The sequence below is a fragment of the Rhinatrema bivittatum genome, chromosome 1 (assembly GCF_901001135.1).
Source record: "Rhinatrema bivittatum chromosome 1, aRhiBiv1.1, whole genome shotgun sequence".
Lineage (NCBI taxonomy): Eukaryota > Metazoa > Chordata > Amphibia > Gymnophiona > Rhinatrematidae > Rhinatrema > Rhinatrema bivittatum.
In genome coordinates, this window is record NC_042615.1 from 772,954,232 (window position 1) to 772,971,415 (window position 17,184).

Below are 17,184 nucleotides of genomic sequence, written 5' to 3' on the forward strand. Positions count from 1 at the left end.
CGCGGCAGGGACACCGCCATCAGGCTCTCTCTGCTCCTGCCTGTGTCTTTGCGGTGGCATGGCTGCTCTCCAAGGTCCTGCCCCCTTCCTAGGGGCAGGCCCGCGTCTTCTTCCCCTTCTTAAAGGGGCAGCGTAAGTGGGGTCCTCCTGGCTCCACTGGAAGTCAGCTCCACCTGGTTTCCTGTGCCAGCCCTATTTAAGGGCTTCTTCTCCACTTCAGCCTTGCTTTGCATTGGAGTTCTTTGCTCCTGGAAGTCTCAACTTCCAGCGCTCCATCAGGTCTTCGTTCTTTGTTGGAGCTCCATGTCTCATCTTGATACTCTATATATATTTGTAAATTTTGCTCATAAGTTTTGTTTGATTAGTTCCCGCCTTTTTTCTCCCCTCCTCATTTGTTCATATGTTAATTCGTTATATCTGTTCGATGTAAACCACCATCCCAGGTGCCTGTTTCAGTTACACTGTAAACCGATGTGATATCCCTGATGAACGTCGGTATATAAAAATTTTAAATAAATAAATAAATAAAATCTTGCTTCCTGAGTCTTCGTTGCTTCCTGTCACTTCCTGATGTTCCAGACTTCCTGATGTTCCAGACTCCTGGCTTTCCACTTCCTGATGTTCCAGACTTCCTGATGTTCCGAGGTTCCGTTCCTCCTTCGCTTGTTCCAAGTCCTCTTGACCCTCTAGCTCTTTTGGTTCTCCAGATGACACCTTGTTGGGGTAAATCCGTCTCGTTGATTCCTGTTCTCGTCATTGGAGTTTCGTCTCAGCTGGATTCCCTTCCTGCGCTAGTTCCATTCTCTGCGTGGTCCGTGACCAGCCTCTTCAGGTTGTTAGGGCATGCCACAGGGACAGGATGGTCCATGACCAGCCCATTGGGTCCGCCCGTGTCGGTGGGCTGTGTAGGGCACCCTAAGAGATAGTGCCAATGTCTGAACCTTCCAAGTTCCTTGTCTCGTCCAGAGTCTTCCAAGCTCCTCGTCCATATCCAGAGTCTTCTCATCCATGTCTTGAGTCTTCTGTGTCACAAGACCTCTGTCTGCCCTCATCCTCAGTCTGGCCTGCTGCTTCTTGCCGATACCCAGCGGCAGGTCCGAAAGGGCTGAGAACGGTCGGAGGACTGTTCAGTAACCAATATTGCGTTGTTGGTCTTCCAGAAGCATGCAGGTCTAGCAGAGGGTCAGACTTTGTCTTCGTCCATGCTGGGACATGCCTCGCCAACCCTCGGTGCTGTCTTGGATTTGTCTGGGGTTGTGCCGAGGTCCAAGGGCACACAATATCCTCAAGTTGGGATTGCTCTCCTAGCGGTCCCTCTCACAACATTTATTGCTGCAACAGGCCGAATCTGCAAAATAAAAAAGGCTTTATTTAAATGGGAACCACAGAAAGCAGTACTGTTTTGGTTTTTAGTTGAGTCCTTGATGTGCGATATGACTTAACGCCAGATCCGGGGCTGGCATTAAATTTGCTGCAATAGAAAAGGTGCATTAGCCGAGCGGTGATTTTCTGCATTGTGGTAATAGCTAATAGCCTCATCTACATAGCATTTACATGCAATGAGCACTATTAACGATGCTTGAGTTTGGACACGTGTTTTGAATGTGCTCATCCTTTTATTGCCTCAGGTGTTAGCCTCGTGCGTCCAAAACAGACGTCCAATCGCTTGCTAAGCTGTGCGCTAGGCTGAGCGCACTTTATTTTATTGGCCCAATTGTAAGATCTCTGGGGGACAAGGAAATATCTACTATATCTGAACATAAGTTGCTGTGAGCAAAATATAGACTGAGGTTTTGGAAATGCAAAATATAGAAAGGAATGGATCTTGAAAGAGGTGACAAGAGATTGAGCAAGGAAGGAGAAATTACTACTTACCTGATAATTTCCTTTCCTCTAGGAAGGGCAGACCAATCCCCACAAGTCGGTTATGCATCTCTACCAGTAGATGGAGACAGAGTAAAAGTGGACATCACGGATATATAGCCCTGCCCTGACATCATCCTGCCAGTATTCTCTGAAAAAACAAAATGTGGACAAATTGATTATACTTGAACACGATTATGAACAATCAGTCACTCATGCTTCCAACCAATAAGGAACTTAGTTCAGCCAAAAGAGTGAACAATCCCTAACCTGAAGGCTGGTTAAGCCATTTTCCAGTCTTCAAATGAAGAGCAGGAATAACACTCTGAAATGTCCACACCTGAAAGGCGAACTAATGACAAAATCGGAAGCCGAGGGTGGGTCTGAGATTGGTCTGCCCTCCCTAGTGGAAAGGAAATTATCAGGTAACTAGTAATGTCTCCTTCTTTTGCAATCCCCATGACTGCGATGTACCAAAACTACACCCAAATAGGGCAGGAGGATGCCCGTGATCCAGTCAATACTGCCTGCGCAAACGCGATGTTCTCCCGAGTTTGAATATCCAAGCGGTAATGCTTAGAAAAGGTGTGTAAAGATGACCATGCCACCACTTGGAAAACTTGACAGGAGACAAATTAAATTTCCGCCTATGATAATCACCTGAGCCATCGTTGAATGTTGTCTAATCTACTTCGGCAAAGAAATCTCGGCATCCACATAAGCAGTTGAGATGACTTCCTTAACCCAAGTACCATAGCAAATGACGCTGAATTAAAAGGTATGCAAAAGACGATACTCACTCTCATCTCTATCCCTGCCCAAAGTGGGCAGGGAAAGAGATTGATTCAAATAAAACTCTGAAACCACTTTTGGCAAAAAGGAAGGCACAGACCAAAGCTGTACTGCACCTGGAGTTATACATAGGAAAGGCTCATGGCAAGAAAGAGACTACAGTTCAAAAAGACCAATAGGCAGAACAGATTGCCCGCAGAAAGACCATCTTCAAGGTAAACAGCTTCACGGAAAAGGCCACGCAATGGTTGAAACTGTAGGGAATTATGAGCTAATACAGTGGGCCAGCAAGTCCTACTCACTCAGCCCTTTCACTTCCCCATCTCCAACATGCAGGGCACAGCAAGATCCAACTGCCGTGAACTCTAAGCTTGTAGACAGCCCCCATTGCTTAAAGACAGGATGTTTGTCTGCATGCACGCAGCTGCTTGCATAGCAGCCCCCGAAACTGCTCTAGACACATCCCTACTTCCTCTTATGCAGCTGTCACACTTAGGCAGCTAGGTTAGCACATCTCAACTGCCTCATGTCCAGCTTGTGACATCCCCCCTCCCTGCCTGAATACACTGTTCGCTTGCAAGTACTCAGCAAAAGGCCAGGACAAGACATATATGGTATAAACGCTGTAGCAGCCAATAATATGATGGGCATGTATTTACAAGAGCCAATGATGTTATGGCACATCTGTATGCTATGTATTATGTACAATAAAAGGAGAGCCCCGGTGGGTGGGGGGAGGAGAGAGATCTGACCTTCCCGGGAGCCTTCACCACGAATCCTGCCTGATGTGTCTTCATTGCCGCAACATGAAACGACGGACCCGCCAAGAAATTCAGGACCAGATAAAGAACCCACAGAGGCACTGGTAATCACAAGGGAGGCCGAAGATGCTTAACTCCCTTCAAAACCCAGGACACATTGGGATGGGAAGAGAGAGGCCCACCGTTGACTCGGTCCCTATAATAAGTGAGAGCTGCTACTTGAACCTTCAAGGTTTTAAAGGCCAACATTTACACAATCCTTGCGGTAAAAATTCCAAAATCAAAAGAATATCCAATTTGAGATGCAGAGAACCTCGCTCCAAACAGCAGGCCTCAAAAATCCACCAAATTCTCACATAGACCAGAGATGTAAAAAATGTCCTGGCCCCAAGCAAAATAGAAAGCAAGCAGGTGAATCATGCCTCAACCACCTAGCCCTTACAAGGACCAAACTGTTAGACAAAATTGACTCAGATCTTTGAGAAGAATGGGGGGTGCTGTTCTGCCGGCGACTGTGATGGCCGCATAAAATTGGGCTCTCCCTCCCAGATCTAATTACTGCAGCTCGCACCCAACCCGAATCACAGCGACTACTTCAGATTGTTGGATATTCGTCCCTGAAGAGGATATTATGGCGGCAAAACGGAAAACAGCCGATTTGAAGCAGTTTTCCTTCTCCAAACTCCCACTAAAGCTGGCGGAAGTGCCCGCGGACAGGCTGGAACAGGCAGCCACGGAGGGCCCCGAGGTAAATTTGGCAAAGCGAATACAGGCGCGGTAAGCGCGGCAAGTGCAGAAATCGAACTCCCTGCGCTCATCACACAGCTGCGGGACGAAATTCAAGGGTGGTCTGTAGAATTCCGAGTGGACCTCAAGACGCACAAAAAGGAACTTTTGGCCTCCATATCAGATCTGCGTGAGGATTTTGCGGTGCTTGGGCAGAGGGTCGATGAGGTGGATCTCAGAACTGAGTCTCACGCGGCAGCACTGAACACGTTAAACAAACAACAAGATCACTTGGAAACTGAATTTTCAATGATGCAGGACAAACTTGAAGACCTGGAAAATCGCACCAGGAAGTGCAATATTCGCATAAGGGGAGTACCAGAATCTCCTGCTTACTCTAATGTTTCTGCAGTGGCTGAGCAGATCTGCAGCTTTATACTGAACGGAGGCGTAATCTCTAATAATGAGCCGGAGGAGCAACCCGCAGGCATCAAGCTTGAGAGAGCGCATAGAGCCCTAGGACCCAGAACTGATGCCAAACCGAGAGACATAGTGCTATGTTTCCATAGCTTTACCCAAAAAACTTCAGTTCTGGATGCCGCAAGAAAACAAAACGTCTGGATGTGGGAGGGCCACTCTATAACCCTTTATCAGGATTTAGCCTCTTCAACGCTACGAAAGAGGTATGAACTGAGAGAAATAACCTCCTTTTTGCATAATGAAAACATCAGATCTTTGAGAAGAATGGGTCCCTGCCTCCACAGAACATTCCAAGGAGGCAGCCGGACGGGAATGCCCAGTAGCAATCTCTGCAGATCAGTATACCACAGCCCCCTGGGCCAATATGGAGCCACCAAAAGTGCAGTTTTGGCCTGACTAGCAAATTTCTGGGAGATCCTTCCTAACCTAGGCCAGGGCAAGAAGGCATATAGCATGCTGCCCCGTGACCACACCTGCATGAGGCATCAATGCACAAGGTTCAGATCCTGGCAATGATTGAAAAACCACGGAAGTTTCACATTGCCGGGAGTTGTCAGCAATTCCCAAAAGTTTGATTAGCAACTTTGTTGCTAGAACTTCGGTATATAAAACTGTTAAATAAATAAATAAATTCTAGGTATAGACGGCCGCAGCACTCCACTATGAGCTAAAATGCTTCATCCACTAACTCCCTTTCTCCAAGCTTTTCCTTCTGAGAAAGTTGGCACTCACTTTGTCCTTTCTGGCAATGTGGGAAGTGGACATGTCTAGGAAATGCTGTTCTGCCCAGACCATGAGTGCATCTATCTCCTCTGATACCTGACTTCTGACGCCAATCTGATGATTGATGTAGGCCACAGCTGTTGTATTGTCTGACATTATCTAGACCGCCTGAGCCTCTAGACCCGTGGCAAAATGCAAGCATGCAAGTCGAACTGGCCATGCTTCTAATTGGTTGATGCTCCACTGCCATTCCTTGACATTTCAGCAACCTTGCACCATCAACTCCTGACAGCTCTACAACCCAGAAGGCTCACATCTGTCGTCAGCACTAACCAATCCAGCATCTCCAAGGAAACACCCTTTTGGAGATGATCCATCTGCAACCAACATTCAAATGTACGCTCACGTCCAATGGTAAGAGAAGCCTCACCACATAATCCTGCGATGGAGGACTCCAGCAGAAAAGCAACGTACATCGAAGAGACTGCATATGCATTCACACCCAGGGAACAACCTCTGATGAGGCTGCTATCAACCCAGAAACTAAAGATAAGACCACACTGTTGGGTAAATTGTCCTTATCAAGGCTGAACTTGAGAGATCAATTTCTCTGGCAGAAACATTCTTCCCTGTTTCATATCAAAATGAACACCGAGATACTCCAGAGTCTGAAATGGCTGTAAGTTGCTCCTGGACAAGTTCACCACCCAGCCTAGATCCTGCAGCAAGGAGACCACATTGCGAGATGTCTGGTGACTTTCTTCCATGTTCTTGGTTTGAACCAACCAGTTATCCAGAAATGGGTGTATTAGGATGCTGTCCTTGCTCCAAACTCTCGCTAATACCACCATGACCTTGGAGAAGGTCCTGGGCACAGTGGCCAGCCCAAAGGCAAGTCCTGAAAATGATAATGACGTCCCAGAATGGCAAACTTCAGGAACCGTTGATGTTCCTGATGAATGGGAATATGCAGATATGCCTCCAACAGAGCCAGAGACATGAGGTATCCCCCTGATTGCACCACCATTATGTTGGAGCACACAGTCTCCATTTGGAAATGGGTGCCTCACAAATGATGATGGACTCCTTCTTGACTCCGACAAAATAGATGGAATAGCGGCCCGTATTTTGTTGCGATTCAGGAACAGGAATTATAGCCTTCAGATCTAATAGTCTTTTTCAACGTAGATTCCACTGCTACCCTCTTCTGAGGGAGTTGGATCACAAAAGCATCCAGAGAAATGCAACAGAACATAGAGCATAGCCATCCTGAATCACTTCTAGGACCCGTTGGTCCAATGTAATCTGGATCTACTTTTGAGAAACGGAAGAAAGGCAGCTGCCTAACTCCTGCACCAGCCGGAGAATCAGTAAACCTTAAATGGGAAGATTGAGAGGTCTGCCCTCAGAGCCCGCATCCTTCTAAAGCCTTCTGGGGTGAAAGAACTAAGACCTAACAAAGAAACTGGGTCTCTGAAAGGAAGCTCCCCGATAAGGCCTGAAATCTTGAGAACAGCCAGTAGCTCAAAAAGTCCGTGAAGCCAGCTTCTGATCCTCCGGCAAATGAGGGACCTGAGCTTCCCCCCATTTATTTGCCATCTTTTCCAACTCACTGCCAAACAAAAGAGATCCCTTAAAGGTCAGTTTGGTGACATTGGACTTAGAAACAGTGCCAACCATTTGCTCAGCCACAGAAGATGTCTAGCCACTATAACAGAAGTGCAAACAAGGTCATATCCCACATCAGCTAGAAAGGCCACCCCAAGACCTCTTCGCCATCTCAAACCGGTCCCTCCAGACTTCTGAGAGAGATGCAGAGTAGCTCAAACACCAGGGAACAACAAGCAGCTATTGGTAAATTCAAAGGCTTACTTAAGGACAGCTTCAATCCTTCTATCCCATAGAGCTGCACCTTCTGCAACAGATATGGTGGCTCACTTAGTGACAGAACACACCAAGGCATCCATCTTTGGGAAACGCAACTGCTTTCCAGCCTGTGGATCCAAGAGATATAAACACAACAAGGAGCATCCTCCTTTAAAACTCGCCTCTGGCACAGTTCATCAAGGTCAATCAACTCATGAATCTCAACCTGGAGGGGATTGAAACATGGAGCATTGTGGAGAGTGACCAATATGGGATCCTTCTGCACACATGAAGAGACAGTCCCAGCTTCTCCAAGGTCTGAGAAATCAGACCCGGCAACTCAGCTCTATGAAAGAAATGGAAAAGAGTTCTATGTGGCTCTAAATCCGGGGGATTTTCACCATCCTCAAGAAGGGAGCAACTCAAATCATTATCACTGTTATCCTGATCCATTTCCACTCAAACATTGTCAATGACTGTTGCGCCATGGCGTTTGCATGCGGTGGCAGACGCAGGAGGATCTTGACTATGTGACTCTGATTTAGGAGACATTACTGTCTCTGCAGGGTGCCCCTGCAGAAGGCTGTTTTCCCTTAAAAAATTCCACGCAGGAAAGGAGAATGGCGCCATACTAGGCCTCAAATTTCCAAACCTGATGTCCTGGGAATGAGAATCTGCGGAGGACATCTCTATTAGTGGATCAACTGCAGAAGTGGACACCTTTGATATGTTGCCTTCAGCCCCTCTCCCCTCAAATTGAGGGGTTGGACTAGCAACAGCAAAACAATTGAAGGCAATTCCCTCGAGCATCCAGGCAACGCTGACACAGACTTGCAGAAGGCCCCAGCTGTTTCGCCCTTATATAGCATGCAGCAAAGATAGTCAAGTGCTTAGTCTTCTTTGGTACTGACCCCAAGGCATATTGTGAACTCTGAAATTATGCAGCCATCTATGCACATAACTACACACACAGCTACACGCTTAATTAAACGCACTATATGCGTTCAGTCCCACATGCACAACATGCACTTAGCTACACGCTTAACTGCATGCAAATATACATGCAAAATGAGCGTAATACATGCACTGTGAAGCGCCCATACCGACAGGCTTCCCAAGTAGACGCACAACAGGAGATGCAGAGCTAGGCGCACAAAAAGGTGTGCAGGTACATGCCGACATCACACACAAAAAAGCTGATGGGGCGGGGCTATATATCCGTGACATAAGCTTTTACTCCATCTCCATCTGCTGGTAGAGGTGCAAAACCCACTCATGGGGATTGGTCTGCCCGAATGCAGAGGAAGAGGATATTTAGGACCGTTATGGTCTATCATGCAGCTAGCGAAAGGAAGCCTGGAAATGGGGCCTAGCCAAAAAGGCTGCTCAACCCGCTGAGTCTGCGCTGCCACCATACCTCACTAAACTTCTCTGAGATGTGAAGGAGACCCGGTAGGAAGGAGAAGAGCCTCAGTAAAACTACTCTCTGGAAAATAAAAATTTTCTGTATTACCTGAGCTCAGCCCTCCCTGGCTGCAAGCAGGAACGGGAGAGCGAAAGCCTTCACCGCCGAGCCTCTCTCAGCCTGCAACTGCTTTTTGTTTTTTATTTTTTGATGTCCACGCCAGAATCAGACTACTGGACTCAAAGCTCTCAACTGAGGGAGGGACCCATTGGTATCACTTCAGGAGGCAAGCAGTGCAATCCAATCGCTCGTCTTTTCAGAAATTATCCATTGATTTCTTTCTTCTTCTTCTTTTTTTTTTATATGCAATCCCCAGTAGGGAAATGCATGTCCACCATCTGCTGGAGAAAGAGAATACTGGTGGGCTGATGGGGCGGCGCTATATATCCGTGACATCAGCATTTACTCCATCTCCATCTGCTGGTAGAGGTGCAAAACCCACTCATGGGGATTGGTCTGCCCAAATGCAGAGGAAGAGGATATTTAGGATTAAAGTCAAGGAACCCTAAACAATATTCCTGAAAATGTGCACAAAAAGCTGAGAAAAATCCTAGAAAATATTTCCAAGAAAGAACAACTACTCTTTCAAGTTAGAAATTATATGTTAGGATTATCAGATTTCAGTCCATCCTGAAAAGGCTGCTTCATTAAACTTAGATGCCATTACGTTAAGGTATATGCCATCTTTTACCTACTAAAAAACAGAATTGCAAGTCTCAGAATATAGTGAAAGAGGAAGAAAAAAAAAAGGCAATGACTGAGTCTGTCCAATAAGACCTAGATCACTGATGGCAAATCTATGACAGCTGGGCCCAAAGAGACAATTTTACTGGCACCTGAATAAACACCCAAAATGAGCAAAGCATACCTACCAAACTGGTAATTCTGGGTAAGGTGTGGTGTAATTTGTGTGCCACCTAAGCTCAAGAAGATTCCCTACTGCTAGTCTAAATGAAATAGTAACCTAAAGCCAGCCTGTCATTCTGAGAAAATATCCAATATGAAGTGTGCTATACTATCTTTTCAATATGATCATCTAATCTAATGTAATTCAGTATGAAACTACAGGATCCTTTATTTCTCAGAAATTTAGCATCCAAGGTTTTTTCTTGAGCTGTAAAATATATATTCAGATCTTTGAGCTGAATGATCTTATGACAATGCATAATTTTGAATAAAAAATTTCCATGTTCTGCTGCATTGCTTATCAAAAATAAATTCAAGCTAGTTTTAGCTGAGTGCAATCCAGGAGCTGAAGCTCTTGTCCTCCAAAATGAACTTCATGTCTTTCTCAAATATGTGGGTATCAGATGGGATTAAGGCAAAAAGATCAGGCCTGCAAAGTATTCTCATCTTTTTTACTGGTGGACAAGGGTACGGGAATGGTAGATGTGCATGTACTTGCCCATGTCATTTTTCAGGGTTATGTTTATATGCTTGAAGTATAGATAATAACATGTTCCATGCAAAGCTTTGCTAAGGCTTTGCAAACAGCAAACTTCAATTTTGGATTTTTTAACAACTACTCATACAAAATTAAATGCTAAAACCTTACAGGGTTGAGACTGGAAAGGGTGGTAATGATCTTGGCTCCCTAAGCAGGTACTTTAACAAACCTCAAAGCTCTTATTTCATCAGTATGGGGAGGTCAAAATTCCCACTCAATGGCATAAGAAAATTGCTAATGTCAGGAAGAGTCTGCACTTGCTGGCAGTGGGAAATCCCAACTATGCTGAAGAAATAATGATAAATCACAATGCCAAGGACAAGATGAACATCATTACAGGTTCCTCATCCAAGATTCATAAGTGATAATCTAGTACAAGCCTGCCACTCAAGTAAGGCTCTATTCTCCCAAATTATTATCAGCTGAATAATGGCTGATATTTGGGTTTTGAAAAATAACTGTCATAAAAGGAGATGGTCCAAATCAAAAGGTCCCCTCCTCCCACTCATTCAACAGTAAAATGATATCCCCCACCCTCATCATGGATCCCCTTATATTCTATTTCCTTTTTTCCTATTAATGGTTATGATGTTCCTGATTTGTAACTTCCTGACAATTTGTTCTGCATCATTTTTCCAATCATTGTACGTCCCTACAGGATGTATAGGACAGCTCTGAAGAATTTTCAAGCAGTGGCTTCTGAAATCATTTGCCGTATTTGGTACACGCTATTGCGTGGCCTTCTGAGTCAACTTCTTCCTTGGCTGTTGTTCAATCTTCCTTGGGGGCTGATGTGATCTGTTGAGAGGTGTTTGAAGATGTGTGGTGTGTTTACAAGGGCAGAGTTGATATTTCATGCCTTGGCTTGTAAGAATTGGTTAACAAGGACAGCCAACAAGAAATTCTTGGCTTGGCTAACATATACTGTATATCCATTAGTGGTGATTTTATACTTGCTTTTTAGAATTGTACCTGACCCAAATCTCACTAGTAGATCATTTACAGGACAATCGCAGGACAAAACAGTGCCCAGGGCAAAGGTTACTTTTGGAGCCTCCCTACCTTACCTTCCCTTTTGGGTTTGAAGGCTCGCAAACTGATTCAGAAAGGCAGTGTGTCTCCTTCCTATATATAGAAGAATGAAATTCTGATTTCTGCAAAACAAATGGCATGATCAAAGTAAGAAGCATGCACACGACAGTACTGTGAAAGGCAGAAGATTAAAGGCAAACTTAAAAAAAAAATTGAGTAATATTGAGAAAAATCAAAGGACTTTAGTCCTGTTTATGATAAGAAAACAAAGGCATTTTCAGCTGCAATTAGAATGAAGGTTGAAAATTATTAATATAGCCCTTCTCTCCCTAGAAATGAACGGTGCTGTGTGGTATCAAAGCCAGATAAATATATTCAGCTCTGAGACGGAAGGAAATGGTGCTTGTATGTGTGTAGGTGAATCAAACCCAAGAAACAGATCCCTGGGTAGAGCTGAGGGCACTGGCGGAGTGCCTACATGACTCAAATCCCTTTCTTTCTCGCTCTCTCTGGCAGGTAGCTTGCTTTTTTTTTTTTACTTTTTCCCTGGCGAAATAGCCCAACGTTACAATATTGCCGGAAAACAATCAAGTATAAACCACAGTGGAAATAAAGGCAGTTGAGCTTGGAAAGGTGTTGCAAACTGTATCCAAAAGCAAACTTTTGCTATGTCAACAAACTTTAAAATACAGGATTTTTTCAAAACTGCTTAACATGCCTATTTTTGTGTAGCTTTCTTCCCTCTGACTTACTTTTTGTTAAAAACAGCTGATAGTACATATACAAGAATAAAAAGAAATCATAAAAGTTGATAAAAGGCCTGTTGGAATAAGAAGGTTTTCAACATTGCCTTAAATGTCTTATTTATTTATTTATTTATTTTAAAAACTTTTGTATATCGCTTATACAAAAAATACAGATCTAGGCAGTTTACAATCATGGGTATGTCCCTGACTTGTCAGGGACATACCCATGACTTGTCAGGGACAGCACTGCCTATCCTCTCCTCCATGAACCTGATCCCCCTAGTTCTCCATTACTGCTTGACAAAAATACTGTTCTAAACAAAGTCACAGCACTCACTGCCTAAACCAAAACTCCTACCTTTATTTTTTTTTCCTGGATTTTTCAGTCAGCAACTATGTACATTTAAAAAAAAGGGTAAAACAATCAGTACTGAATAATTATAGATCATGGGATACACAGTTAGAGTAAAACATACACTATATGAAGAACCATCTGGTACCCTAAGGTTTGGAATACTCTACTCCTAGTCCACATTTGAACAGAATTAAGATCCTTCAGTCCATCCTTCTCATTACCAACACCCCTTTCCATCCTCCAAGTTTCTCTCTCTTTGGGGAGACATGGAGCTCAAATCCCCAATTTCCTACTAAGGCCACTCACATTCGACCCCATGAGCTACTCACAACCTCAGGCACTTGTCTCCCATTCTCATGGATCTCTTCCTCCACCAATGTGGAGTGAAGGAACTGCCTCTTCTCCAACACCTCACTCCTGCCAGTTCCTCAGGGGGAGAAATCTCCTTCTCTCCTATCCTCAGCCTTGGCCCTTTTCCTTTGGGGGAAGAAGTAAAAGCCCCTGCAGGACACACTTTTCACTCAAGGGGTCCTCAGGCTCCACCAGCCCACAGGCTGGCTACTCCAGGACTCTGCATCCTGGAAGTTCCTCTTTCCCAAAGTTCCAACCTAGAAAGGGAAAGTCCTTCCAATTTGCCCCAGAATTTATATTTTCCTGGAACACATCCCCACCAATCAAGCCATCACATTACTCTTAAGGGGATCAACTCACTAAAACATTATCATATTTTCAAAACCACAGCTTATTGATGCAACATTTCACCAAATGCCATCTAGTGGTCACGTACCAATTCTGCATGTTTAAACATTATTTTATATAACGCTTTGAACAATAAAAATCCTGGGGTCTCACCACCCAAAATATCTTGAACTACTAAATTAGAATGAGGCAAAATCGAGGTCCCTCCCCCCAGAAACATATAAATCAGAAGGACCACTTGGTTAACCCAGCCTGCTTATTTGTGCTTGTCTACTGTGCTGTCACAGGTTTTACTCTATCTTGGTCTTCCTCCCTTGCCCATTAAAGTCCTTTAAACCCATCTTTAGCTCATTCTGCATTCACATGATGAAGAAAACATAGATCTCCAAACCAAGTCACATAGGTATTAAAATAATCCAATAAAAAAGGTAGCTGCTAGAGTTTGTTGATTTTTTTTTTTTAGATAGCTAAGTGAATTAACATAGCAATAATGCTAATATTTCCAACTGGAATTTTCTCCTCTTTCCATCCTCAAGACCCATCCAAAGCCATTATTTTTCCAGCAAGTAGTCCAAGAGGTCAAGCAGCTGTCTCAGTCCTGGAGAAAACGGAGTTCTTTACAGACTCTGATAACTTATTGAAAGATGCTGTTGTACCACACAAGCCCTTCCTTCAGAAAACGAAACCCCTTACTCCCCACCCCGAAACATCCTGGAAGCCTCTGCTGCTTGGGCGGGCGGGGGAGGGGAGGAACTACACAACAACCCCCCAGCTAAAGCCATGCACTGAGCATTTTTTTTTTTTTAAATCCCGTACACACAACATCGGAAAACATTTTGCTTTCGTACTTCAGGCCCTCAGTGAGGGAAATCAGAGCAATCAGTACTGGAGAAGCAGCAGGAAGGGAGGCCGAGCGAGCCAATCACAAGTCCCCCCTCCCGGCGAGCACGTGAACAAGTTCCTGGAGCGGCGGCCGGCAGCTGTCAAAGTGCAGGTGAAGACAGGACTAACTCCGCGCGCGCTCACACTCGGCCGAGCCGCAGCCCTAGGAGGGCGCGGAGGGATCTCCTTCCCCGCAGCCAATCCCGAAGACCACCCGGAAGCGGCGGCGCTGTCACTGGGGACAGAGTTCCCTCTTTGCCCCCCGAGCCAGCCCGGAACACCCCCCCACGAAGAATAACTCTTTTCCTCCGGCCGAGGCGGCGGCCGCCTCCTCCCTTGCGCTAGGAAGACTCCGGCGGAAACTTTGGACCCCGGTCACGCCGCTGAGCGAGCCGGGGAGGGAAGCGCTCGCAGGGACTAGCTGGCTGTCAATCGGAAGGAGACCGGAACGCGGTGGGGGGGCACTGCGGCTGTCTCCGGGGAGCGGCGGGGCTCAGCAGCTGCAGCAGCGGCGGCGGCGCCACCAGCACGGCACGCGGACACCGGCGGCATCGCAGCGCGAAGATCGCGGCGGTCCGGAGCCGGCAACTATAAGCACTACATGGAGAAGAGAAGGATGGACTGCCCGGCTTTGCCTCCGGGCTGGAAGAAAGAAGAAGTGATCCGGAAGTCGGGGCTCAGCGCCGGCAAGAGCGATGTGTACTACTTCAGGTGCGGGGGGAGTCCCGGCGAGCAGGCGGGAGGGGAAACAGGGGAGGTTGCATCTGTCAGGAAGGTGAACAGGGGAGGAGGAAGGGTAACGGGGGGATAGATCACACTCGGCAGAAGTACCGTAGGAGGAAGGGATGGGGTGGTCACATCTAACGAAGTGCACGATGTCCTCGAAAGCTCATGCTTTAATAAATTAGTTAGCCTATAAGGTTCCTTGCGACTCCTGTCTTTTCTACTTGTCAGAAGGATGAGGAACTGTTATAGGGGTGAAAGGCACACCCAGGGGAAGGAGGAGGGAGGATGGGACAAGGGGAGGTCACACCTGGTAAAAGAAGGAGGTAGAGAAGCTGGGGGGTAACATCTGACAGAAGGAGGAGGAAGGGATATGGGTGGAGAGGGGGTCACACTTGGCAGGAGGAGGAGGAGGGGATATGGAGGAGAGGGAGTAGGAGGAAGAGATATGGGGAGGAGGAAGGGGTGGAGGGGGGTCACTTGACGGGAGGAGGAAGGGGTGGAGGGGGGTCACTTGACGGGAGGAGGAGGAAGAAGGGATGGAGTGGGCCGCTTGATGGGAGGAGGAAGAAGAAGGGATGGAGGGGGTCACTTGATGGGAGGAGGAAGAAGAAGGGATGGAGGGGTCACTTGACAGGAGGAGGGGAGAAAGGGATGGAGGGGCCACTTGACGGGAGGAGGAAGGGATGGGGGGTCACACTTGATGGGTGGAGGGGGTCACTTGACGGGAGGAGGAGGAGGAGGAAGAAGGGATGGAGGGGGGTCACTTGATGGGAGGAGGAGGAAGAAGGGATGGAGTGGGCCACTTGACGGGTGGAGGGGGTCACTTGACGGGAGGAGGAGGAAGAAGGGATGGAGTGGGCCACTTGACGGGAGGAGGGGGTCACTTGACGGGAGGAGGAGGAAGAAGGGATGGAGGGGGGTCACTTGATGGGAGGAGGAGGAAGAAGGGATGGAGTGGGCCACTTGACGGGAGGAGGGGGTCACTTGACGGGAGGAGGAAGAAGGGATGGAGGGGTTACTTGATGGGAGGAGGGGGTCACACGACAGGAGGAGGGGAGGAAGGGGATGGAGGGATCACACTTGATGGAGGAGGAGGAAGGGATGGAGGGGTCACACTTGATGAGGGGAGGAAGAGATGGAGGGGGTCACACTTGGAGGAGGAGGAGGAAGGGATGGGGGGGAGTCACATGACAGGAGGAGGGGAGGAAGGGATGGAGGGGTCACAGTTGACAGGAGGAGGAGGAAGAAAGGTTGGAGTGGGGTCACACTTGACGGGAGGAGGGGGAGGAAGGGATGGAGGGGGTCACACCTCATGGGAGGAGGGGGAGGAAGGGATTGAGGAAGGGATGGAGGGGTCACACTTGACGAGGGAAGGAAGGGATGGAGGGGGTCACACTTGATGGAGGAGGAGGAGGAGGAAGGGATGGAGGGGGTCATATGACAGGAGGAGGGGAGGAAGGGATGGAGGGGTCACATCAGAAGAAAGAGGAGGAAATGGGGGTGAGGGAGGTCGCACCTGGCAGATGGAGGAGGAGGAAGAGATAGCAAGAGAGGGGGGGGGGGTCACACTTGTCAGGAGGAACTGGAGGAAGGGATGGGGGTCAGATCTGGCGAAAGGTGGAGGAGGAAATGATGGGTGTGAGGGAGATCACATCTGGCAGGAGGAGGAGGAGGATGGAATGGGGGAGGGGTCATTCTTGGCAGGAGGAGGAAGCTATGTGAGGAGGTCATACCTGGTAGGAGGAGGAGGAGGAGCAGGGAGTGGGTGGTCACAGCTGGCGAGCGGAAGGGGAATGGAGGGGGGCACAGTTGGCAGAAGAAAGAGGAAACGGAACCAGGGGGAGATCACACCTGGAAAAAAGAAGAAGGGGAATGAGGAGAGGAGGAGGAAGGGATGGTGGGTGCAGGGTTCGCACCTGGCAGAAAGAGGAGGAAGGGGAGCTGGTGGGGTGTGTGCAGGCTCTGATTTAGATATAGGCAATTGCCTTAGGTGCCAGATTTTGAAGGACCCCCAAATATCCAGGCCAAATAGCAGCCCGTTTCTGCTTTCTAGTGTACACGTGCCAGCACAGCTTCAAAGTTGCACCCATTGCTATGGTACTGCCTGTGGACACCACGATCTTAAATCCGGCTCTGGGGGCGCGGAGACCACACCTGACAAAAGGTGGAGAAGGGGGAGCTGGTGGTGGGGAGGAACTTGGCAGATGCAAGGGGGAGTCACATCAGTTGGGTGGTGGAGGGAGTTTGACAGAAGCGGGGGGGGGGGGGGGGATTCACCAGGTAGGAGGGAAGGGAGAACTGGGTGGTGTATTGGGGGGAATTTACATCAGATTTGGGTGGAAGCAGGAGCTCAAGGGAGGGGTGGAATTTTATGCAGGGAATTGTAGCTTGGGGGAGGGGGTAGTTCTGTGTTTGAGGGAGAGCCATGTTCGCGGGGGCAGCAGGGATCGCTATTCCCAGAGCAAGCAGGATGTATAGGGCTAGAGGAGGGATGATCAGACTGGGTGCTGAGGAGCACAGTGTGTCAGAGCTCAGCTTGAGGTTGAATGCATGCTCTGTGCCAGAGCTGGCTGAGATGCTGCCAGTGGGCCTTCCACTGATATCACCATCTCATGGGGATA

The 17,184-nt window shown here is 47.5% G+C and overlaps 1 protein-coding gene across 2 annotated transcripts in view; it reads left to right on the top strand.

Annotated features, from left to right (window-relative positions):
* Positions 1-13,929: 13,929 nt before the first annotated feature.
* Positions 13,930-17,184, top strand: part of MBD2 (methyl-CpG binding domain protein 2) — a 205,561-nt gene continuing 202,306 nt past the window's right edge. The window contains exon 1 of one of the 2 annotated variants that reach the window (XM_029579956.1): positions 13,930-14,548. In XM_029579956.1, the coding sequence (XP_029435816.1) occupies positions 14,439-14,548 (110 nt within the window). In that variant the 5' untranslated portion in view covers positions 13,930-14,438. The remainder of the gene's footprint in view (positions 14,549-17,184) is intronic. The other variant, XM_029579948.1, reaches the window with a different exon arrangement.